This window comes from Meles meles, chromosome 9, assembly GCF_922984935.1.
Source record: "Meles meles chromosome 9, mMelMel3.1 paternal haplotype, whole genome shotgun sequence".
Lineage (NCBI taxonomy): Eukaryota > Metazoa > Chordata > Mammalia > Carnivora > Mustelidae > Meles > Meles meles.
Genome location: NC_060074.1, coordinates 16,685,923 through 16,712,635, shown reverse-complemented (window position 1 = coordinate 16,712,635; position 26,713 = coordinate 16,685,923). Strand labels below are relative to the sequence as shown.

Sequence of the window (26,713 nt, the reverse complement as noted above, 5' to 3'; positions counted from 1 at the left end):
CAACCACATGCAGAAAAATGAAATTGGACCACTTCCTTATACCACACACGAAAATAGACTCCAAATGGATGAAGGACCTCAATGTGAGAAAGGAATCCATCAAAATCCTTGAGGAGAACACAGGCAGCAACCTCTTCGACCTCAGCCGCAGCAACATCTTCCTAGGAACATCGGCAAAGGCAAGGGAAGCAAGGGCAAAAATGAACTATTGGGATTTCATCAAGATCAAAAGCTTTTGCACAGCAAAGGAAACAGTTAACAAAACCAAAAGACAACTGACAGTATGGGAGAAGATATTTGCAAACGACATATCAGATAAAGGGCTAGTGTCCAAAATCTATAAAGAACTTGGCAAAATCAACTCCCAAAGAACAAATAATCCAATCAAGGAATGGGCAGAAGACATGAACAGACATTTCTGCAAAGAAGACATCCAGATGGCCAACAGACACATGAAAAAGTGCTCCACGTCACTCAGCATCAGGGAAATACAAATCAAAACAACAATGAGATACCACCTCACACCAGTCAGAATGGCTAAAATTAACAAGTCAGGAAATGACAGATGCTGGCGAGGATGCGGAGAAAGGGGAACCCTCCTACACTGTGGGTGGGAATGCAAGCTGGTGCAACTACTCTGGAAAACAGCATGGAGGTTCCTCAAAGAGTTGAAAATAGAGCTATCCTATGACCCAGCAATTGCACACTGGGTATTTACCCTGAAGATACAAATGTAGTAATCCAAAGGGGCACGTGCACCTGAATGTTTATAGCAGCAATGTCTACAACAGCCAAACTATGGAAAGAACCTAGATGTCCATCAACAGATGAATGGATAAAGAAGAGGTGGTATATATACACAATGGAATACTATGCAGCCATCAAAAGAAATGAAATCTTGCCATTTGCGACAATGTGGATGGAACTAAGGGTATCATGCTTAGTGAAATAAGTCAATTGGAGAAGGACAACTACCATATGATCTCTCTGACATGGGGAAGTGGAGATGCAACAGGGGGGTTTGGGGGATAGGAAAAGAATAAATGAAACAAGATGGGATTGGGAGGGAGACAAACCATAAGTGACTCTTAATCTCACAAAACAAACTGAGGGTTGCTGGGGGGAGGGGGGGAGGGAAGGGGGTGGAGTTGAGGGGTGGGGTTATGGACATTGGGGAGGGCATGTGCTATCGTGAGTGCTGTGAATTGTGTAAACCTGGTGATTCACAGACCTGTACCCCTGGGGATAAAAATACATTATATGTTTATAAAAAATAATAATATTAATAATTTAAAAAAATATGAGGTCAGTACTGTTATCACAAGCATTTTATAGATGAACAAAGTGAGACCAAAAGAAGGGAAACACTTGACACGAATCAACCAGCAAGTCAGTGGCAGAACTAGATTTGAACCAAGTGGTCAAGTTTAATATAAGTTATTAATAATACAAGTGACCACTGCCTCCTGTGGCCTTTCAGGGTCTACCATTCCCACCTGCCACTCTAGTATCTTATGAAATAATACTACTTTGAAGTCAAAGGATGAACCTCTGGGCTGAGTTCCATGGAAAGTTGTTTATGATTATTGGTTCCTCTATTCCCTCTAATTTCTTCTAGAGACCATCCACGTAGAAGTGTTTTGTTATCCATTCCTGGGATGGTGCCCAGCTTCCAAGAAAATATCTTTCTCTTCTAGAACTCATAAACAGTATTACAGGGATAATTATAATAATAATGTCCAATGCACAATTTCATGTGGTCAAGCTCCAATCACTAAAGTTCCTTGTGGTTTCCCATCCAGAGTCTTATTTTCAACTCCAACAGATGCCTTCCTCATTTCCAGACCCTGCATGTGTTCTCCATACATGACCCTAGTGAAAATGTCCTCATAATTGAATTTCTTACTACTGGATTCACAACCATAACATTAGTTAAGAAGTTAAAAATAAAAGCTGTGGCCAGCTCTGGTTTTTGTGTGCATGCATATTAATTTAAATCATTTCCGTTTAATTATATTTAGCACACATTAGAAATTTGGTAATTATAAGAGACCTTTAATTATCAACATTCATTATTATCACTATTATTAACATACATTAAGCACCCATACTCTGCTAAATGCTATATTCAAGATAAAAAGCATTAACCTTTCAATTCCACTGTGAGCAAGATAGAAGACAATCTTCTTCTTCCAGACAGAGAACAAAATTATATTTGCCTAACTTGACAAAGAGCCAGTGGATGAGTCAGGGATAAAGCCTAGCTGTCTTAACCACTAGACAATTGGATAAACAATAGAATGGCTATAAAACTCTGCCCCTTGAAGCACATCTGAATCTGTTCTTCCATAAATGTTTTTAATGCCGGCCTCAGAATTTTCATGATGGCAGAACTTTCTGCTTCATAGGAATATCTAGATTGTATAAACAGCCAAGTCATTTGAGACCAACTTTACAAGATACACTTTGGCATCAAATAAAATGGGACCATTTTTGGTGGAAAAATAAAGTGTGGCTATAAAATAATGAAATTATTCTTTTTTTTTTCTTTGAGGCTCATAAACTGGCTTTGAAAGAAGTTTCAAATGCACATTGCCCAAAGCACTTGAGGAATGACAGCATTAGTGGGACAGAGGTATAAACTCTAGGGTGCTACTTGCAAAGCTAACATTTGAGTGACAGAATGAAAAGAGGCTATATTGCCTTAAGACACTTTTTTTTTTTTTTAACTCATAAAGGTTTATTATATAAAACACAACTGAAAATCAGCTGGCTAGGGCAGTTCCACAAAGCGTTCATGGGTCAATCTACCTTTTATTGTTTTGCTCTATTTTCTTTTTTTTTTTTTTTTTTTTATGGTTTGAGTCATTTTTTTTTATTTTTTATTTTTTTTTCATTTTATTTATTTTTTCAGTGTAACAGTATTCATTCTTTTTGCACAACACCCAGTGCTCCATGCAAAACGTGCCCTCCCCATTACCCACCACCTGTTCCCCCAACCTCCCACCCCTGACCCTTCAAAACCCTCAGGTTGCCCCAACCTCCCACCCCTGACCCTTCAAAACCCTCAGGTTGTTTTTCAGAGTCCATAGTCTCTTATGGTTCGCCTCCCCTCCCCAATGTCCATAGCCCGCTCCCCCTCTCCCAATCCCACCTCCCCCCAGCAACCCCCAGTTTGTTTTGTGAGATTAAGAGTCATTTATGGTTTGTCTCCCTCCCAATCCCATCTTGTTTCATTTACTCTTCTCCTATCCCCCTAACCCCCCATGTTGCTTCTCCATGTCCTCATATCAGGGAGATCATATGATAGTTGTCTTTCTCCGATTGACTTATTTCACTAAGCATGATACGCTCTAGTTCCATCCACGTCGTCGCAAATGGCATGATTTCATTTCTTTTGATGGCTGCATAGTATTCCATTGTGTATATATACCACATCTTCTTGATCCATTCATCTGTTGATGGACATCTAGGTTCTTTCCATAGTCTGGCTATTGTAGACATTGCTGCTATAAACATTCGGGTACACGTGCCCCTTCGGATCACTATGTTTGTATCTTTAGGGTAAATACCCAGTAGTGCAATTGCTGGGTCATAGGGTAGTTCTATTTTCAACATTTTGAGGAACCTCCATGCTGTTTTCCAGAGTGGTTGCACCAGCTTGCATTCCCACCAACAGTGGAGGAGGGTTCCCCTTTCTCCACATCCTCGCCAGCAACTGTCATTTCCTGACTTGTTAATTTTAGCCATTCTGACTGGTGTGAGGTGATATCTCATTGTGGTTTTGATTTGTATTTCCCTGATGCCGAGTGACGTGGAGCACTTTTTCATGTGTCTGTTGGCCATCTGGATGTCTTCTTTGCAGAAATGTCTGTTCATGTCCTGTGCCCATTTCTTGATTGGATTGTTTGTTCTTTGGGTGTTGAGTTTGCTAAGTTCCTTATAGATTTTGGATACTAGCCCTTTATCTGATATGTCGTTTGCAAATATCTTCTCCCATTCTGTCAGTTGTCTTTTGGTTTTGTTAACTGTTTCCTTTGCTGTGCAAAAGCTTTTGATCTTGATGAAATCCCAATAGTTCATTTTTGCCCTTGCTTCCCTTGCCTTTGCCGTTGTTCCTAGGAAGATGTTGCTACGGCTGAGGTCGAAGAGGTTGCTGCCTGCATTCTCCTCAAGGATTTTGATGGATTCCTTTCTCACACTGAGGTCCTTCATCCATTTGGAGTCTATTTTCGTGTGTGGTGTAAGGAAGTGGTCCAATTTCATTTTTCTGCATGTGGCTGTCCAATTTTCCCAGCACCATTTATTGAAGAGGCTGTCTTTTTTCCATTGGACATTCTTTCCTGCTTTGTCGAAGATTAGTTGACCGTAGAGTTGAGGGTCGATTTCTGGGCTCTCTATTCTGTTCCACTGATCTATGTGTCTGTTTTTGTGCCAGTACCATGCTGTCTTGATGATGACAGCTTTGTAATAGAGCTTGAAGTCCAGAATTGTGATGCCACCAACTTTGGCTTTGTTCTTCAATATTCCTTTGGCTATTCGAGGTCTTTTCTGGTTCCATATAAATTTTAGGATTATTTGTTCCATTTCTTTGAAAAAAATGGATGGTATTTTGATAGGGATTGCATTAAATGTGTAGATTGCTTTAGGTAGCATAGACATTTTCACAATATTTATTCTTCCAATCCAGGAGCATGGAACATTTTTCCATTTTTTTGTGTCTTCCTCAATTTCTTTCATGAGTACTTTATAATTTTCTGTGTATAGATTCTTAGTCTCTTTGGTTAGGTTTATTCCTAGGTATCTTATAGTTTTGGGTACAATTGTAAATGGGATTGACTCCTTAATTTCTCTTTCTTCAGTCTTGTTGTTGGTGTACAGAAATGCAACTGATTTCTGTGCATTGATTTTATATCCTGACACTTTACTAAATTCCTGAACAAGTTCTAGCAGTTTTGGAGTGGAGTCTTTTGGGTTTTCCACATATAGTATCAGATCATCTGCGAAGAGTGATAGTTTGACTTCTTCTTTACCAATTTGGATGCCTTTAATTTCTTTTTGTTGTCTGATTGCTGAGGCTAGGACTTCTAGTACTATGTTGAATAGCAGTGGTGATAATGGACATCCCTGCCGTGTTCCTGACCTTAACGGAAAAGCTTTCAGTTTTTCTTCATTGAGAATGATATTTGCGGTGGGTTTTTCATAGATGGCTTTGATAATATTGAGGTATGTGCCCTCTATCCCCACACTTTGAAGAGTTTTGATCAGGAAGGGATCCTGTACTTTGTCAAATGCTTTTTCAGCATCTATTGAGAGTATCATATGGTTCTTGTTCTTTCTTTTATTAATGTGTTCTATCACATTGATTGATTTGCGGATGTTGAACCAACCCTGCAGCCCTGGAATAAATCCCACTTGATCATGGTGAATAATCCTTTTAATGTATTGTTGAATCCTATTGGCTAGTATTTTGGCGAGAATTTTTGCATCTGTGTTCATCAAGGATATTGGTCTGTAGTTCTCTTTTTTGGTGGGATCCTTGTCTGGTTTTGGGATCAAGGTGATGCTGGCCTCATAAAATGAGTTTGGAAGTTTTCCTTCCGTTTCTATTTTTTGGAACAGTTTCAGGAGAATAGGAATGAGTTCTTCTTTAAATGTTTGGTAGAATTCCCCTGGGAAGCCGTCTGGCCCTGGGCTTTTGTTTGTTTGGAGATTTTTGATGACTGTTTCAATCTCCTTACTGGTTATGGGCCTGTTCAGGTTTTCTATTTCTTCCTGGTTCAGTTGTGGTAGTTTATATGTCTCTAGGAATGCATCCATTTCTTCCAGATTGGCCAATTTGTTGGCGTAGAGTTGCTCATAGTATGTTCTTATAATTGTCTGTATTTCTTTGGTGTTAGTTGTGATCTCTCCTCTTTCATTCATGATTTTATTGATTTGGGTCCTTTCTCTTTTCTTTTTGATGAGTCTGGCCAGGGGTTTATCAATCTTATTGATTCTTTCAAAGAACCAGCTCCTAGTTTCATTGATTTTTTCTATTGTTTTTTTGGTTTCTATTTCATTGATTTCTGCTCTGATCTTTATGATTTCTCTTCTCCTGCTGGGTTTAGGGTTTCTTTCTTGTTCTTTCTCCAGCTCCTTTACGTGTAGGGTTAGGTTGTGTACTTGAGACCTTTCTTGTTTCTTGAGAAAGGCTTGTACCGCTATATATTTTCCTCTCAGGACTGCCTTTGCTGTGTCCCACAGATTTTGAACTGTTGTGTTTTCATTATCATTTGTTTCCATGAATTTTTTCAATTCTTCTTTAATTTCCTGGTTAACCCATTCATTCTTTAGAAGGATGCTGTTTAGTCTCCATGTATTTGGGTTCTTTCCAGCTTTCCTCTTGTGATTGAGTTCTGGCTTCAGAGCATTGTGGTCTGAAAATATGCAGGGAATAATCCTAATCTTTTGATACCGGTTGAGACCTGATTTGTGATCCAGGATGTGATCTATTCTGGAGAAGGTTCCATGTGCACTAGAGAAGAATGTGTATTCTGTTGCTTTGGGATGAAATGTTCTGAATATATCTGTGATGTCCATCTGGTCCAGTGTGTCATTTAAGGCCTTTATTTCCTTGTTGATCTTTGGCTTGGATGATCTGTCCCTTTCAGTGAGGGGAGTGTTAAAGTCCCCTACTATTATTGTATTATTATTGATGTGTTTCTTTGATTTTGTTATTAATTGGTTGATATAGTTGGCTGCTCCCACGTTAGGGGCATAGATATTTAAAATTGTTAGATCTTCTTGTTGGACAGACCCTTTGAGTAGGATATAGTGTCCTTCCTCATCTCTTATTATAGTCTTTGGCTTAAAATCTAATTGATCTGATATAAGGATTGCCACCCCAGCTTTCTTCTGATGCCCATTAGCATGGTAAATTGTTTTCCACCCCCTCACTTTAAATCTGGAGGTGTCTTCGCGTCTAAAATGAGTTTCTTGTAGGCAACATACTGATGGGTTTTGTTTTTTTATCCATTCTGATACCCTGTGTCTTTTGATTGGGGCATTTAGCCCATTAACATTCAGGGTAACTATTGAGAGATATGAATTTAGTGCCATTAGTAGCCTGTAAGGTGACTGTTACTGTACATTGTCTCTGTACCTTTCTGATCTACTACTTTTAGGCTCTCTCTTTGCTTAGAGGACCCCTTTCAATATTTCCTGTAGAGCTGGTTTGGTGTTTGCAAATTCTTTCAGTTTTTGTTTGTCCTGGAAGCTTTTGATCTCTCATTCTATTTTCAATGATAGCCTAGCTGGATAGAGTATTCTTGGCTGCATGTTTTTCTTGTTGAGTGCTCTGAATATATCATGCCAGCTCTTTCTGGCCTGCCAGGTCTCTGTGGATAAGTCTGCCGCCAATCTAATATTTTTACCATTGTATGTTACAGACTTCTTTTCTCGGGCTGCTTTCAGGATTTTCTCTTTGTCACTAAGACTTGTAAATTTTACTATTAGGTGACGGGGTGTGGACCTATTCTTGTTGACTTTCAGGGGGGTTCTCTGCATCTCCTGGATTTTGATGCTTGTTCCCTTTGCCATATTAGGGAAATTCTCTCCAATGATTCTCTCCAATAGACCTTCTGCTCCCCTCTCTGTTTCTTCTTCTTCTGGAATCCCAATTATTCTAATGTTGTTTCGTCTTATGGTGTCACTTATCTCCCGAATTCTCCCCTCATGGTCCAGTAGCTGTTTGTCCCTCTTTTGCTCGGCTTCCTTATTCTCTGTCATTTGGTCTTCTATATCACTAATTCTTTCTTCTGCCTCATTGATCCTAGCAGTGAGAGCCTCCATTTTTGATTGCACCTCATTAATAGCTTTTTTGATTTCAACTTGGTTAGATTTTAGTTCTTTAATTTCTCCAGAAAGGGCTTTAATATCTCCAGAGAGGGTTTCTGTAATATCTTCCATGCCTTTTTCGAGCCCGGCTAGAATGTTCAGAATCGTCATTCTGAACTCTTGATCTGACATATTACCCATGTCTGTGTTGATTAGGTCCCTAGCCTTCGGTACTATCTCTTGTTCTTTTGTTTGTGGTGATTTTTTCAGCCTTGTCATTTTGTCCAGATAAGAGAATATGAAGGAGCAAATAAACTACTAAAAGGGTGGCAAAGACCCCGGAAAAATGCGCTGTAACCAAATCAGAAGAGACCCCAAATTGTGGGGGGGAGAAAGGGGATAAAAACAGCTTCTGAAAAAAAAAGAAAAAAAAAAAAAGAAAGAAAAAAATTTAAAAAATAAAACAAATAAAAAATATAAAAAAGAAAGAAAAAATATATATATTTAGATGAACTAGTCAAAAAATGTTAAAAAAAGAAAAGGGTAAAAGTTTAAAAAAAATTTAGCAGAAGAAGAAAAAAGAAAAAAGAAAAAAAAATTGAAAAAAGAAAAAAAAATTGAAGTAGCCGCAAGACTAAAGAATCATGGGGAGAAAGCCATGAGTTCCGTGCTTTGCTTTCTCCTCCTCTGGAATTGCTCTGCTGTCTTAGGAATTGAATCTGCTTTCTCCTTGATAGATGAACTTCGTCCTGGCTGGATATTTTGTTGATCTTCTGGGGGAGGGGTCTGTTGTAGTGACTCTCAAGTGTCTTTGCCCGAGGCGGGATTGCACCGCCCTTACCGGCGGCCGGACTAAGTAATCGGCTCGGGTTCGCTTTTGGGAGCTTCTGTTCCCTGAACGCTTTCCGTAGAGTTCCGGAGGACGGGAATGAAAATGGTGGCCTCCCAGTCTCCAGCCCGGAGGAGCCGAGAGCCTGGGGCCCCACTCCTCAGTGCGCCCCCAGAGGACAGCACCCAATCACTCCCGTATCCCCAGCCTCTAGCCGCGCTCCGAGCTCACCCAGCCCGCGACCAGTTCAAGGTAACCCCGAGCTGAGAGTTTAGTCCTCGGCTCTGTCTCTCCAGCCGGCTTCTTCGTTCTAATACCTGCGAGCTCTCCGACACTCCGACACCCCCGATCCTTCTGTGACACTGCGGGGCCTGGGGCCACGCTGGCCCCGCGTGGGCTTCACCCCGGTTTAGCCCCTGGAGCAATGTCCCTCAGTGGAACAGACTTTTAAAAGTCCTGATTTTGTGCTCCGTTGCTCCGCCGCTTGCCGTGAGCCGGCCCCTCCCCCCGCGGTCTATCTTCCCGTCGTTTTAGATTCACTTCTCCGCCAGTCCTACCTTTCAGAAAGTGGTTGATTTTCTGTTTCTAGAGTTGCTGTTCTTCTTCTCTTCGCTCTCCCGTTGGATTTGTAGGTGTTTGCAATGTTTAGATAAGCTATCGAGCTGATCTCCTGTTACCTGATGTAGTCTCAGGCTGCTACTTCTCCACCATCTTGACTCCTCCCCATTCCTTAAGACACTTTTGAAGTAAAATGCTAGCGCTGCTACTTAGTAATATAATCTAGAATAAATGAGTTAATTTGTTTGAGCCTTAGCTTCTTCACCTATACAACAGAGCGAATAAAGCTGAACTTGCATATTGTAATGGGATAAAATAATATATTTGAGTATGTGTAATAAAGTGTCTACATCTGACATGAACTTGGAACTGAGCAAAGAAAGTCCTTGACTCCATGACATCCTGGATACTATTATGTGACCATCTGTTGGCACACCTAGCATGCAGATTAATGCTATTAAAACTGCAATTAAATTGCTTCGTAGTTTAAGTAGGCTATTGTGAGATCAGAAAATGTATTACATTTTTTATATAAACCTTCTATAAGTAACCCCTGTTCTTTAGGCACAATGTTAGGTTCTGGGTCTGTAGAGGAAATGTAGTCCACCCACTAGATGCTTAGAGTCTAGTAAAGAGATATAAAATGTAGAAAATTATAATGTAAGATAGAATTATAATAAGGATATGCTAGTGTGTGTTGGCAAGGAAGTGGTTAATTCTGTCCATAGCAGAAAGGGGTTAAGGAATGATTAGTAAAGGAAGAGACCATTACACTAAGGTTTGTTAGAAAACTGGACGTTTTAGTAGGGGAAAGAGGGATGAATGACAGTTGTCATTCACCCAACAGAAGAATCGGTTGGGCAAAGACATATATACAGAAGCACTCTTTGTGCAAGTGAGAAACTGTACATCGTGTGTGTGGCGTGTGTAGTGTAACATATAGGTAGTGTAAACATACAGGTAGGGGTTAGGTTGTAAAAAGTTGTGCCACGGATCCAAAAGTAAACCTCTACTAATGTGAATAAGTACTTTTGGACATCAAGAGTACCAAGACTATTCAATGGGGGGGGGGAGTATTTTCAATAAATGTTGCTGAAAAAAATGGACACCTACATGCAAAAAAGAAATGAAGTTGGACCTTTACCGAGCACCATATACACAAAAATTAACTCAAAGTGGGCCATAGACCTAAACATGAGAGTTAAAGCTATACAACTCTTAGAAGAAAACATAGGGCAAAGCCTTTACAACACTGGAGTTGGTGACGGTATCTTGAATATGATACAAACAACAAGAGCAACAAAGGAGATAAATCCACTTCACAAAAATGAAAAACGTTTGTCACCAAAGAAAGCTTAACAGAGTGAGAAGGCAACCTACAGAATGGGAGAAAACATCTGCAAGTCATCTATATGATAAGGATTCATATCCACAAGATATAGAGAATGCCTAAAACTCAAAAGAAAAACCAACAATCCGATTTTGAAAAGGGCAAAGAAATTGAATCGACATTTCTCCAAGGAAAATAACAGGTATCCCTCACTTTTTGAAAGTTCACATTACACTCTTTTCCATTTACAGAAGATCTACATTAGTACCTGTTTTCACTAACCAAAAGAAACCCAAAGAGCATTTTTGCCTTGAAAAAAAAGAGGGAGAATAGCATAAAGTATTTGTTTTGTAGCCAGCATGCACCCGGAGAAGCTAGAGTGGCAACCCCAAGTCCCTTCCCCAGGAACTACACTCAGCATAACTTTCAACTATGTCTGTGAGTATCTGTGCTTTATCATGATTTATGTTGTACAACTTTAGCAAGATGTGTCCTAAGGTATTAGAAAAGTGTAGGAGACGTCATTTTTTGGGTGTGGGGATGCTCAAAACATCTCCCCTATGAAGTACTTATAATTGCTTTTGCCCTCCATGACATTTTGGTTTACAAAAGTCTTTTACTGGGACACTCTACTTTTGATAGTAGAGGAGACCTGTATACAAGTGGCTAAGAGGCACCTGAAAAGATGGTCAACACCCCCAGTCATTAGGGAAATCCTAATTGAGACTCTAACTTGCTACTTCATACCCATAAGGATGGAGACTATCTGAACAATAGAAAATGACAAGTGTTAGAATGTGGAGAGACTGGGGACCCTTGTGCACTTGTTGGCGAGGAGGTAAAAATCATACAGCTACTATAGAAAACAGGAAGACAGTTCCTCAGAAAAAATAAAAATAACCATGTGATCCAGCAATTCCACTTCTGGGTGAATGCCCAAAATAACTGAAATCAGGCTCTGAAAGATATCTGGACACCCACATCCACAGAAGCATTATTTGGAATAGCTAAAAGACAAAGGCAACAGAAGCGTCTATCAACAAATGAATGGATAAGCGAAATGCAGTCTACCCATACAATGGAATACTATTCAGTTCTTAAAGAGGAAGACAATTAGGGTACATGTTATAACATGGATGAACCCTGAGGGTATGATACTAAGTGAAATAAGCCAGCCACCCAAGGACAACTGTTGCCTGATTTCACTTACATGAAATGACTGGAATGGTCACACTTACAGAAAGAGAAAGAGAATGTAGAGTAGTGGTTACCAGGGGCTTGGGGAGAAGGTAGCAGGGAGTCCCTATTTATGGAGTATAAAATTTCAGTTTGGGATGATGAGAATGTTCTGGAGATGGATCGTGACTGACAGCTATACAACAAAGGGAATGTTCTTCATGCCACTGAATGGTATACTGAAAAATGATTAAAATGTAAATTTTATGTTGTGTATATTTTACCACACTAAAAAAGAAAATAACTTTATTCTTTTTTCTCTGTTGATTAATAGGTCCAGAGTTTTGGTCTTAGAGGATGAAAAGAGTTCTAGAGACAGAGGGCAGACGATTATACAACATTGCGAATGTATCTAGTGCCACTTAACTGGCACTTAAACATGGTTAGGATGGTAGATAATAAATTATATGTATTTTACCACAATAAAAAAAAAGTCCTACCAAGACCAAGACATTTGAAATACATCCTAGAGGCATGGGAAATGGTCAGTTGTTTCAATGCCGGAGAGTGACCTCTCAAATTTTGTAAACAGATTCATATACTCATAGGTATATAATCATTTTATTCATGAAACAATAAGGAACCATCTCATAGTAGTAAAAACCCCAATGGACAAATGCAACAACACTTAACTAAGCAATGACTATATATAATGAGACTATTCAAATGACATTTTAAAAATATGTTATTTATTTGAGAGAGTGAGCAAGGGAAGGGGGAGGAAGGGAGAAAGAGAAGCAAACTCCCTGCTGAGCAGGGAGCAAGACGTGGGGCTCGATCCCAGAACCCTGGGATCATGACCTGAGCCAAAGGCAGACACTTAACCGACTGAGCCATCCAGGTGCCCCTCAAATGACATTTTCACTTGATAAACGTGTGAACTTTTGGTAGGTGTTCTAGGTATGTGCAATCACACTACAGCAATATCAAATGCTTTGGATGCTTATTGATGTTTGGATCTTCATAGAACACAGCTGACTGCCAAGTACATTTTATTTAAAAATTAAGAAGGCATGGGTGGTCAACACAGCAGTGAAATTAAAGGCAGAAAAAATGGAGACACCACAACTTCTTTAGAAGCAAATCCATCCATTCTGACTTCTGATGCTTAAGAATCTGACTTCTCCTTTTAAAGGGGAATAATTCTTTATGATTTTTCCAACAAATGCCATTTACCCATTCTTTGCTTAGAAAGGAGGGCGATTTGTAGGGAAAGACGGCTGGGAAATCAGTTGGAAAACATCAGGCCAATGTCAGTCTGAAAATCATCAGCCAGTTGCAAGTTAAAAAAGATTTGCTAAAAGTAGCAATGTTTTTACTGTTCAAGTCTGTCAGAAGGCTTTGGATTCTCTACTGCCTCACACCAGTAACTTCAAAACTAACTCATTCCAGATGTCCCTATGATCATCTAATCAGACATCAAAAGCTATATGGTGACAAGCTCACATGCTGCTTACGAGGACGCTGTATGTTTCCACAAGCGTAAAACACACACAGTAGCTACTTTTAAAATGCAATTCATCTAAATCAGAATTCTATTTTCAAGTACAGAGGTATTAGGAAAGGGGCCACCCTCCTGAGAAAGAAAGAAATCTTTTAAATGTCTGCACAGTGTCATTCTATGACTAAAGTTTGAAAGGAAAAAACCCAAATGAAACTTGTACTTTAGAGGAGTTTATGTTGTGAGAAAAAAAGAAATCCCTCATCAGAAGAGATTTCTAAGAATCACACCATGCTCAAGGAAAAAAAAAAATCTTTTCTTCTCAATAACAATCGTTTTGCATTTTTCCAAGATGAACCCCATGAACCCTTTCCTTCCATGCCTTCATTTTTCAATAAATGTCCACAACACAGAAGGTCCCTTAGAACAGAGAGACATAGATATGGCCCACACCCTTCAGCTTTCTCGTGAAAGCAGCATGATCTACTTGTACGTGAACCTTCAGGTTTAAGTTGTGTTCTCTTCTACAGAATTTAAGTGTGCATATGTATGGGTGTATGTCTTTATGCTGCTGCCTTTGTCTGTGTATTTGGCCTTTTAAACACACACACACACACACATACATATACACACATACACACACACGCATATCTTAATATTACTACCCTGAGCAATAAAAATAAACTTTGGTGTTTTGGTTAGAAATACAACCTCATTCCATGAACAATTATAAATACTGAGGTATTAAAACGAAATTTAAAGTTGAATTCATATCCAGCAATTTAATCTGGAACCCTGAAGCTGTCTGGATGTTTCAGTCCCTAAGAACAACAGAAGTTCATATAGGGTTTCTATTTATTATTTCCTTTGAGTTACATGAAATTTGAGGGGAAATCATGCACAATTTAAATAATTTACCCAGGATCACCAAGTTATTGCTGCAATCAGAACACAGGGTCTTGACCTTTAGAATAAAGCTACTTTAAACGTCACCTTTACCAAATTTTAAACAACACTGTCAAATTACATTTGCCCACACTGCTAACACAAGATGTTCATTAGTGTTTTCACCAAGAAACACCTTGTAAATGTTCCCATACTCTTGAATTAATTCACATACCAGGATCTTTTTTTTTTTTTAAATTTTCTTCCAAACCACTTGAAACCAGAAGAACCTCTTAAAGAAGACGGAATAGGAGGAACATTTCAAAGGGGGAAGTCTGCAGATGCGGTAGGCGTACGAGAGGGATGCTGTCCAGACATTTCCAGTCTAATAAAGGATTTTCTAAATTCTTTGAACACAGTTATTAGGAAATTACAAAGCTGTAACTGCCAAGATCACGAACTTTTGGATTCTAGAACTCACAGTTTTGCTGGCAAAGAGCTCAGATAATCGACTCCCTTACATGCATATTAATTTCTATTCTCTGTTCACATATCAAGGGCATAAACAAAGTTAGGCTTTATGAGGTTCACCTCCAGAAAGATCAAAGTTTGTTGTCTTCTTATAATTTCTGTTCTTTCTCAGAGCCAATTTCTCTGTGAAATCACTGCTAGAAGTGTAAAGAGAGGAAACGGTTCTCACCATTGAAACTGCTGACCCGCGCGGTCAACCCGCATTTTGATTCCAAGTGGAGAATTTCCGTTTAAACATCTCTCTCCCCTTGTCAACACACGCAACACGTTGTCCTAAAGCAGAAAATTCTAAACTAAAGCTATTTAGGGAGCACAATAGTGTGTTGAACAGGTAATTTCACAATTTTCACATTCTAATTCATACATTGATTCCTATCTATGATACATATCCTCACAGGCACGTGCTTCTCTGCAAGATGTGTTAAAAGTTTCGAATTCATTCTGTCCATCTCAGAAGTAACAGTTTTAATCATCTAGTCATAGATTTATGTATCAGGTGTCTGGGGCTTGGATAAAAAAATGAATACATTGGCTCAAGCCTCTGAGGATCTCCGTCTCATAGCAGACATATAAAAAAGCAGTTACATTTGGGTGGGATAAGAGCTAACAGAGATTCTGTGCATGGGAATTCCCTCGAGGGGCGTGGGAGGCTGAGCAGCATGCACGCTAATGGCAAAGGACACAAACTCTGATCCTTAAAATGTATTATTTGATCATTTCATATTTGTTTGTGCATTGCTAGTGTTGTTTAACAGCTTTAGATTTGGTCATCATAACCAGACTGTAAGTTTCCTGAAGACAAACACCATAACTTAGGTTTCCCAGAAGGCACAGAGCAGAGGTCTTGGGCATCTACAGGATTAATCCATTTATGGTGACGTGAAAGCAAAACTCACGCAATTTTTTCCCTTCCTTCTTTCCTTCCTTAAAAGTACTCCTCCCTTCCTCCTTTCCTCCCTTCCTCCCTCTCTTCTTCCCTTCCTTCCTTCCTTCCTTTTTTCCTTCCTCTGATAGAGAGAAAGAGAGTGCCCAAGCAGGAGGAGGGGCAGAGGGAGAGAATCTCGAGCAGACTCTTGCTGAGCATGGAGCCAAAGCAGAGCTGATCTCACAACCCTGAGATCATGACCTGAGCTGAAATCAAAAGCTGAACATTTAACTGAGCCACCCAGATGCCCCATTCAATTTTCATCACGTGCAGAACAATTTAAACAGTAAAAGAGGACACATCATGATTTTTTTTTTTTTTTTTTTTTTTAAATTTCTAACCTCTGAATAGTGGTCCTTCTCTTAGACTTCCAGTTCTGGACTAGACCCAAGAAGAATGATCGGGGAACACACACCCAAACAGGAGTCACATTGCCTAGGTTCCTTTATTAGTCATGGTACAGACATTCAGAAAACCCAAATTTGTTATACCGACTTCTGTAAGATTTGGTGAAAAATTCTGTTGCAGAATAAATTAGGTTTCTGAATATTCCCTACCTGGAACTCAAGTCTTATAAACAACTGCTTCAGAAATTAAGCTGCCTAAACTTGCCAAACTAAGTAAACATTTGGCCCCTTGAAATATTGGATGGCACCTTTATCTCTTGAAAACAAAGCCATATGAAAACCATCGTTGCAATGTGTCTCCAAGCTCTGGTCTTATCAGCACACAGTGTGAACAGCTGGAGTTACAAACACCAGGACTATTATTAAATCACTGTGTCAGAAAGGGGGAAAAAAAAGAAAAACCTTTTGTAGGCTTCAGCATCTCTAAATAACACAATTACATATTACATGTTATTTCTCCCTCCCTTTGCTCATTGGTGTCCATCTCTCCTCATTGGGAGACAACGAATAGAGCCTTCCTTCCCATCTACATCACTGTCTACAACAATTAATTTATTTCAATGTTTCTATAGCTACTTAATTGGGTATCTAGTGGAAAGAAAAACAAGATTTGGTTATTCAAAATTTTTGTTAAGTTTCTGTGTGGGGTTTTGACAGTCAGCGACCCACAACCGAAAGTCCTCTCACATCTCTCAGTGACAATTTGATGATTTTAACCCTAAAAGCAATGCTACTTAAATTTCTCTGTAATATTTCAATGATTTCTTGCATGGAAATGAAAATGTTTAAGTCAAGATCAACAATGATGATGATTTCAATATATGCGCCACATAAAGGAAAATTTCTCATCAATGCTCCATCACATTATCTGCAAAACACAAAGAGAATGTCCCTATTCATTGGAAATACTTCCTTCCACTTGAAGCTACCTGCCACTATTTTTGCTGATAAAATAGGAAAGACTACAAAGAACCATCTTATCTCCCTTAACATGCAAGACCATGGGAAACACTTCTCCCCAGGGTGTCTTCCCTTTACCTCCAGTCCTACTCTTGCTGGGATCAGGTTGCTGACCTCTCAATGCAGCAATTCAAAAACTTCTATTCATCCTTACATCTGAAATTTATATCCTAGGTATTGGATAGGCTATGTGATAATAAGATGAAATAGCTTTAATTATTTAATATTTGGGGGGTGGTGTAAATTCCCACCACACTTCTTAATCTCTATCCTTCATCAAATTCTGAGAATTGATGGCTTTCTCATGTTGTTTCATCCTAAACCTGCAAACAAGTAGTTCTTGATCATTTTTTTCCCTTTTAAAATTTGGTAAGATGTGAGAGAGTCTCAAATAAAAAAAAAAAAAAAGGAAGAGAGTCTCCTTCATAAGAAATGGATGCCCGAGGGGCGCCTAGGTAGCTCAGTGGGTTAAGCCTCTGCCTTTGGCTCAGGTCATGATCTCAGGGTCCTGGGATCAAGCCCCTAATCAGGCTCTCTGCTCAGTGGGGAGCCTGCTTCCCCCCCTCCCCTCTCTCTGCCTGCCTCTCTGCTTACTTGTGATCTCTGTCTGTCAAATAAATAAATTTTTAAAAAAATCTCAAAAAAAAAAAAAAAAGAAAGAAAGAAAGAAATGCCCATGCAATGGTCCATAGCATAACATCTCAGGGTTAACAGACCCCCTGAAACTCATCCATGAACTCCCAACTTAATAACCCCAGTATTGGGGTTATTTTTAAAAAAAGAAAATGTATATGTTGTGGATATGACCTCTTTAAAGACGGACCAATATTTTCTTAATTTATTTTGGTCATGCAAGAGAAGTAACGGTTTTAGAACAAACAAAGTCATTTACTATCCGAGAACAACCACAGCATTATAATTTTCAGGAATCCACTTTTTAATTTACTCGCCCTGCAGGATCATTTTGCTTCAGGGGTTAAATGTGAAACTATAAACAGTCATTAAAACACAAAACAACCGTAGTAGTTAACCGGATATTAAGAAAAAAATCACATCTGGTTTAGAGTTCTCTTCCACCCACAAATTCGGGAACATCAATTTCAAGAACCTGGTTTTATGGCATGCCCTTAAGCCAAAAACACCAGGTTACAATCAAGGCAAGAGAGGTAAGACATCCCATAAGCAGACTCCCACTATTACATCTTGCCCCAGGATTCTCTTTCTTTAATTCAAAAGCAGTCAGTAGGATTGGATTTTCTATTGCCTTGAAAGATAAATAGTCATTACAATTGCACATTAATAATTATGCTACTCTGATTAACTGACGGGTTTATGAAAAGAGGAAGAAAGAAAATAAATTTCCATGCTGTTTAGCCAGTGGTACCCTAAGTAACAAAGAGTGAGTTTTTGTGGATTTTCAATACACAGAATTTGAGACTTGTAGAGAATTTGATTTTCCTAATTTAAACGCTTTTGAAAACTTCATCTTGTCTGAGGGTGTACATCTTAAATAACCAATTTGTAATAATTTAACCAGCCAGAAAACAAGTGCAACTTCTCCAGCTTTTCACAAACATGCATCTCTGGGCATCAAAGAAAGTTCTTCCTGCTATAATAAGCTTAATGAAGTGCAAGTAAAAATAACAGTCATCAACTGTGGTTTTAAAGGCAATATTTCAACATAATCAAATGTGTCAAATATTCATCCTTACAGCTTTTTAAGCTGTGGGTTATAAGCAAGTTTCATTTCTTGGGAACGACTGAACATAACCCACTTGGGGCTTTGCCATCTGTGAATTACTTACATGTGAACACTCTGTTTAAGAGCTGGAAATTGTGATTGTTTTTCCTCCTTTGGATATTGGAATGCAATGTCATTGAACAGAGCTTTTTAAGCAATTATTGTTCATGTTACTTGCACCACGGCTGAATTATCAATACACCCCATATTCATCATCACTTATTAATTCATAGACATCAAATATGGTGAGGTCATAGAGGAAGTACCAAGTGGGACTATGGAATCTGAGAGATGGGGAAGAATCTGCAGTCTCCAGTTCTGTAGTCCCTGGGCTTGGGGACTGGCCACAAAACCCCTCTCTGCAGTGTGCTCCCATGTGAGAGTTGTGGTTGTGTTCCCATGGTTTCCTTGAAAGGCCGTTCCTCTTATCGCCGAGCAAACAATGAAAGTGACTATGGGGCTGTATGTAGGGTGCCACATAATTCATCATCCGTACATGGACACCTCTGGGAGTTGGTGGGGACACTATTAATGATTATGCCAGGACAACAGGCACGAACTAGGACTGCCCCAGGCAAATCTAATCATACTGTTACCGCAGAGATGATGGGCGACTCAAAGACCTTCTCCCAAGGGTCTCAAACCATTTCATTAATGCTAGATCCAATTTTACTTCTGTATAGAGCTCTTCTTGTCCAATGGAAGTAGAATGTGAACCATAGATCTAATTTTAAACTTGCTAGTAGCCATGCTTTAAAAAGAAACAGGTGAAAATAATTTTGATAGTATATGTTACTCAACCTAATACACCATCGTGTCATTTCAACATGTAGTCAATATAAAAATTATTAATGAGGTCTTCCATATTACTCTTTTTTTTTATATCTCAATCTTTAAAACGCATTATGTGTGTTACACTCGAATTACATTTCTAGAGATCAATAACCACACGTGGCCAGTGGTTATAGAATTGGGCAAGCAGGTCCAATGACAGGTCCTTGAGTTAGGATACGTAGGAATAAATGAACAGAAGCATAATACACACACACACACACATACACACACACACACACACACATTTTTCTTCTGGGTAAAAACAGACTCAACTAAACGTCTTCCTTTACTAACTTAGCCTGCTTTTCATAGTACAGCAGTTAAACTATTTGCTCCTTTTGCTTGACGTGAACCAGACTTTGGAACAGATAAATCTTTACCTGGTAGATCTTTTGGGGAACAGAGAGAATGGCCAAATTAGAACAGGTGGGTAAACAAACTTCTGAGAAGTTCTAGAACTCTCCATAGACTAATATGGGCCTACATTCGTGAGTCCAACACATATATAGCACGTACCCTCTATGTGCTTGGCACTACAGACAGACAAATAAGGTACAACGTCTGTACCTTGGAAGTTTGCTTGGACATTATTTTACAACCAAAGAAAGAGAAGGTTAGGATGTGCCAGGATTCTGTGGCAAGCAAGGACCAGACTCTGTTCTTTGGGCCTCAGATCTGCATTTCATCAGCCACACAGAATATTGAGGAAAGGAAGAAATGTGTTTTCCTTTTTACTGTTGATAACCTACAGACTCAGCCCACTGCTTGGGAACGTGCATACGGTTAGGTAAAAGGATTTGGGGTGCCAGCCTTTCTTAATGAATTAGAATTTGCATCTTTGCTAGTAATAATATACTCCACCAAATACCTCAACTTAGAACTCAATGGTATCCTAGTTTGGGAAGAATATGGAATCTATCAGAAACATGCTTGTCCTCACTTCCTGTAAGGAAAGCAGTATTGAATATTTTTGACTGGTCTAAACACAGAACCTAAGTGATAAAAACATTGAACTAAATACAGGTGATTCTCTGCATGTAAATAATGGTAACACAATCAGATATACTCTGACTTGCGGTATACTCACATTGTCAAAATGAGCAGTAAACTAACTTTTCTCATGTATATAGCTTCTCTTCCTCCAATCCAGTATACTTGGCTTAACACGGTCTCAGTGTGCTAAATACTGGTTCTGTTTAAACTCACCAATAGAGTGGAACACATACACCTGATTTTTATTAAAGTAATGTTCCATTAAATATGTTTCCTTAAAAGGACAGTGGGGAAACTTTACATCTAAAACACTTTGAGGACACTTGCTTCCTTGTTTACAGAAAGAAATATGCCACAATACTGCCGCAATCTTATTAGTAAATACTCAGTGGTTTGATATAGGGACTCCTAACTCATACACATTGGCACATTTCTTGAGAACATTTTATACCAAACTGGTGAGAACCTGGTTAGTTCACTCAGCATCCTTATGTAAATTTAAAATATTGCTTTTTTCCTTAGGGCACTATAGACAGTGAGACTTAAAATGGGAAAGAGCCTGGCTTTTAGGAAACTTTTTTAAATGGCTCCATTATTGAAGATCACCTATTGCACAAATATATACCCATTAACCAAAGTCTCTCAGGCAACTTCCAAGGTTGGACCACAGTCACAACTCTTCCAAGTACTCGGGATTTATCAGAAAGATCCGACAGCACCACATTATATGAAAGGCAGACACCAGCTCTTCAGGATTCATTCTCCATTTAACCCATCAGTTAGGAGTCTTGTTACAGGCACTTCTGATGTATAATTTTATTTTATTTTTTTTTTTAATTTGGATGTTGAGTTCTAGAAGCCCAGTACTGGCACCACAACATATATGATATTGGTATCTTGAAACTTTCTGACCACTCACCACGGTGGGACTTCAAAAAGCCCTGCATTAACACACTGAAAATATATAAAATGATATCCTTGGGCGTTCAAAGCAGGAGGATGGAAGAAACTCAACAGTGTGGTGTGCTGGTGAACAGCATGGACTTTGGAGCCAAACCCCTTGGGTTAAATTCTTGACTGTCCTTTATTAGCTGTGACAGAAAAATTACTAAACCTCCCTCTGCCTCAATGGCATTATCAGTAAAATGGAGGCCAAAACTGGTGTCCACCTTGATGTGGAAGTTTAAACGATGCAGTGTGAAGCACTAATCAGTGCTGTGTAAATTTCTAGAATATTCCAGTGATAGCTCATAGGAGCTATTACTAACACTATATGTCCTGCCAAATGCTCTCCAATGATCAGCTTACTTAAGACTGCAAAGTCCCAGTTAGTCTATGAGTAAGGCACTTTGATCTTTCATTAGAAAGGCAAACGGCAGGATACCTACTAGAATAACAGGTTTCAGACTCTGGCCACTGGGGTGTGAAGCAGTCGGCTGGGCATCAGCAGGGGGACCTGGAGCTGGGTCACTGCTTCTCCTCACCAGCAGTGGAGTGCCTGTAGGACAAAGCAAGAGGTGAGAGGTCAGCAGAACCCTGGGGAAGGGAGAGTGCAGGGTACAATGCAATTTAATTAAAAAGGTTTACAACATGCTTTTATGGAAAAACATTCTATTTCTAAGGATGCTTGTAAATTAATCCATTTAATGATCTTTTGTCATCTATTTACAGACTGACACATGGAAACAAAATCTTGCAACTCTCCTCTTTCCCCACTTGCATTTCAAAACAAGTCTTCGTACTTCACCAAAACCTTTAGGCAACGCAGACGTTGGCCGTGTGTGACTGAAACAGATCTGGAGACTGTATCTGGGTATTAAAAAGAATGATTTTCCCGCAGACAAGTGAAGATGTTACCACAGTCAGTGCAATTTGCTTTTCAGTAGAGCTAGAAGTATAGTTACTGCTGCCATTTGGTGCTTCCCAAATCCTTTCAATGACAATATACATTGAAATATATTATTTGCGGGGGTTAGAGCATTAATGTCTATTTAAGTATAGAAAGAGATTGGTTCCATTCTCTTCCTTTTTTCCTGAAGTCAATAAAACTGGTAGGGAAAATAAGTTAGTTCTTCTAAAATAATATCTTGATTTCTTTTTAATTTAATGAAAAAGCTTCCACTATTAAATATTTGAGCTAGTTATTAAATTCTGAGAAAAGATCATACTATTAGAAAGTTCAAGTGAAATTCAACCTTAACAGAGCTAGAGGCCTAACTAGTCTGCCTGCAATTAGGCCTAAAATAATTTGTTTCATATGAAATTGGCCATTGTAGAGGAAACTCTCAAAAAAGTCCTTTTGTGGTCTAAAAATTGCTCTCTTGTAAAAAATTAACTTTTTATTCGCACACTTTGGGGGGAAAATGGAAAGCAGGAGAAATGCAATTCTCCATTTATCAATACTCTGCAAAGCCTTCCCCAGCTCTCTCGAGCTATTGCTGCTTAAAAGAACATTTTTTCGTATTTCATTTTATATGGTACAGTTACAAAAAGTGAATCCGTTTTGAACTTATTTACAAATCTGATTTCCAACATTTTTATTCTTTGTACAAAATATAGACGCTAATACCTGCCAACTTTGTTCGGACTCTTTTTATCCTTGTTGCTTTTTAAAAAATAACTTTTTATAATAGGAAATTAAGATCTACTGAGGATGGAATACTAATCCAAAGGTGTTATAAAGCCCAAGTTTACAGCCCATTAGTTTTTTTATTAATAAACATTTCACTATGTTATTCCCTAATTCCTCCATTTCCACGTAAAACTTTCTTGAGCAAGTGGCATAGCAACAGCTGTATGGTTGCCAGCTCTCTTGAGTGAGACAGTAAATGAAAATAAGGAGTGAAAATATCCTAAATATTTCAAGGCAATAGGGTCTCAGTCCTGTACCAATATTTTCCCTGAGTCAGGTGATCTGAATTACCGTTAATATAAAGTGAACAAATCTGTCTAAAGGTGATATCCTCAGAAGCAATCTATTATCCTAAAAATGAAGAGGAGATTAGAGAAAACTCTATGAAACTCCAGTTAGTTTCTAAACATTTAAGCCAGACCAGGCCATGCAGCATGTCAGTGATCTAAAAACAAACAAATTAAAAGCAAGTAAAACCAGCACGGAACACCAACGTCCAAACATAGGTTGATTTAGAGGCACAGAAATGGAAATCTTAGTGATGACAACTGTACTGTTTTTTTCAGCCGAGTCATACACACATATACGAATATATACAGAATATACGTGTGTGTGTGTGTGTGTGTGTGTGTGTGTGTGTGTGTTTCTGTGAGAGAGAGAGAGAGACAGTCCTGTTACTTTTCCTGGATAATAAATATATTCTTCTTAAAGCCACCCTAGATAATTTTCTTGCAACTCTAAGGACGTGGTTATGACTCTTTACTTATCATCAGTATCTGCTATTTTAATAACAAAATGTTTAATTATTTAAGACATAATTCTATGATAATATGAATTTGAGTTTGTGCATTCGATCAATAGGCCATAATATTACAGGGTGTTTCCTTGGACAACACAGTTCAGTTTTGTACCAGTGTACCCACTATTTGGATCATTAACAAAAAAACAAAGGAAGGTGGCTAGAACTTAAACATACTCCCAACTCATCTGGAATAAGTTTTGTTCTTCTCTACTTTTTTTGGATTCCACACTTGAATGTCTCCTGTTGAATCACCTTCTAATTTTCCTTTGGCTGTCTTAATGTGTTAATAATAAGCATAAATCCTTTCACATTGGAATTAATAATGAGCGTATTTAAATATGAACTGCTATCTCAGAGAGTTTTAAACAACCATTCCTTTGGTAGTTTAAAATTCATTTGATACCTGTATTTTTTTTTTTTTTTAATTGCCAAGCCTCATTTGAAGGTGCCTGCCAAGAAGAGACTGAGTTACAACTTAAAGGACAGATAGATGCATCCTAATATAGAACAGAAGACAAGTAATTCCAAGTACTGGAGACAATCTGGGGGAAATCCTTATATATATGTAATAAAGTAGAAGGCCCACCTTGCAAGCACCACTAACTGAAACAAAAGGGAGACAACTACATCCAGTTTTAGAGAATTTTCTGTGGGAGGGAAAAAGTAAATAACACATAACCTCTGCAGTGAAGGAGCTTATAACCTAACAGTGAGATTAGACTCTACTCTAAGAACTATCATGTGTCCATACAGTAAAGAGGACCATGGGTTTTGGAGTCATGAAGACTGAGATTCACCTCTCCTGTCTCTGTGACACTGGGCGGCTTGGTGACACATTCTCATCATTTAAAACCTGGTGATAAAAAAAAAAATCATCATGTTGATATAAGGCTGAAATAAACGAAGGCAGGCATGGGACATGGAACTATGCAGTCTGCAGTTTTCATGCGGGAAATCCCACACCCCCCAATAAAATGAACTTAATAGCACTTGGCTCTTGTGAACAGTGTCACCAGCTCAAAAGCTGAACATCTAATTTTCATGAAATAATATGTAAATTAGGGCAAAAGGGTGGCTCAGTCCATTAAGCATCCGCCTTTGGCTCATGTCATGATCCCAGGGTCCTGGGATGGAGTCCCATAATCAAGTCCCATGTTGGGCTTCCTGCTCAGTGGGGAGTCGTCTTCTCCTTCTCCCTCTGTTCCTCCCACCCAGCCTGTGCTCTCTCTCACTCTCTCTCTTTCTAATAACTAAATAAAATTTTAAAAAAGAAATAATATGTAAATTAAATTAGTAAAACATCCTGTCTGAACCAGGTATAGAAGTACTATAGAAATCAAAGCTTTTGGGGTGCCTGGGTGGCTCAGTGGGTTAAAGCCTCTGCCTTCAGCTCAGGTCATGATCCCAGGGTCCTGGGATTGAGCCCCGCATCGGGCTCTCTGCTCAGCAGAGAGCCTGCTTCCTCCTCTCTCTGCCTGTCTCTCTGCCCACTTGTGATCTCTGTCTGTCAAAAAAATAAAATTTAAAAAAAAAAAAAAAAGAAATCAAAGCTTTTAAGAAAAAAGAATGATGGTGTGGGAAGGGAACTGAAAATGGAAAAAATTAACCCATTATTCATTGGTATTTTTTAGTTAACTAAGAAAGGGCTCTTATTATTAGATTTTAGAGGCAAAAGTCCTCAGTTCAGCTCAAGAGAACAACAGTATTCCTTGGAATCGGAGTTTAAAAGCTACTGGCAGCAAAGCTCAAATAAAATAAGAAATGTTATGTACCTTACAGCATAAAATCGTACACAACTGCACTATGTTTTTCCACATGGTTAACTATTTGAGGCTTCACTGTGTATCAGGAGCTACACAAGGGGTGACTGATACTAAGATGAGTGGTCTTGGTGCTCACTTAGGCTTTCTTTTAAAAAAGAGGATGTGAGGACGAAGAACAACTTGCACACAGGTAGACATCAGCGCACTGTGCCAGTGGGGTTATCTTGGATTACTGAACCCACAGCAATGAACACGCACACCGTAGACTGGATGAGTCCCATTTTATTTAAGCAGAGGCACAGAAACTTAATGGAAGCCAAAGAGCACCAAAGAGCAGCAGCATCCCTCTCAGCGGAAGAGCTGCTGATCAAGTGTGTAGCTGCTGGTGACTCTGTCCTTGACGATAGGGCCTTGCCACCAGGAAAGTCTGAATTCTTTCTGGAGCCCTGTTCACGAATGCCCAGGGCTTATGTGACCCTCGGGACAGAATCACTCACACACTCACTGCACTTCCCTTCACGCAGACGCCTAGACTCGTCAGGTTCTCCAGGCCTTGTGCCAAGCAGCACAAGAGTCAGTTCCTGGATGTCTATAGATGATGCCGCATCTCGCACTGCTCAAGCTTCACCGTTCGAATGACGGCAAAACAAGAACTGAAAGGGGTACACAGCTGCTTGTCCAATGTCTTTATAAACGCAAATAAGGGGAACCAGAGGACGATCACCTGCTTCACTTTGGGGAAAAGAGTTCTAAAAGAGGCGGCAGCTACTTAAAAGGATCAAATGGGTACATTAATGAACCATGCAAGATATAAAGGCTAATTCAAGTTACCTGTGTAAGTTTCCATCTCTTTATTATAATTTCTCTCTCTTTCTCTCTCTCTCTCTCTCTCATACACACACACACACACACACACACATCCCTGGATGGATTTCTTCCTACACTTGGAAGATGTGTTTGGGCTGGAATTAGCTTAAATGACAAATGATGTGTTGTACATAAAATTCTGTTTGGGAGGGGCGCCTGGG

At 39.1% G+C, this 26,713-nt stretch overlaps 1 protein-coding gene across 2 annotated transcripts in view; it reads right to left on the bottom strand.

Annotated features, from left to right (window-relative positions):
- Positions 1 to 26,713, bottom strand: part of PARD3B (par-3 family cell polarity regulator beta) — a 1,055,741-nt gene that overhangs the window by 553,510 nt on the left and 475,518 nt on the right. For both annotated transcript variants that reach the window (XM_046019094.1, XM_046019095.1), the window contains exon 4: positions 21,877 to 21,986. In XM_046019094.1, the coding sequence (XP_045875050.1) occupies positions 21,877 to 21,986 (110 nt within the window). The remainder of the gene's footprint in view (positions 1 to 21,876; positions 21,987 to 26,713) is intronic.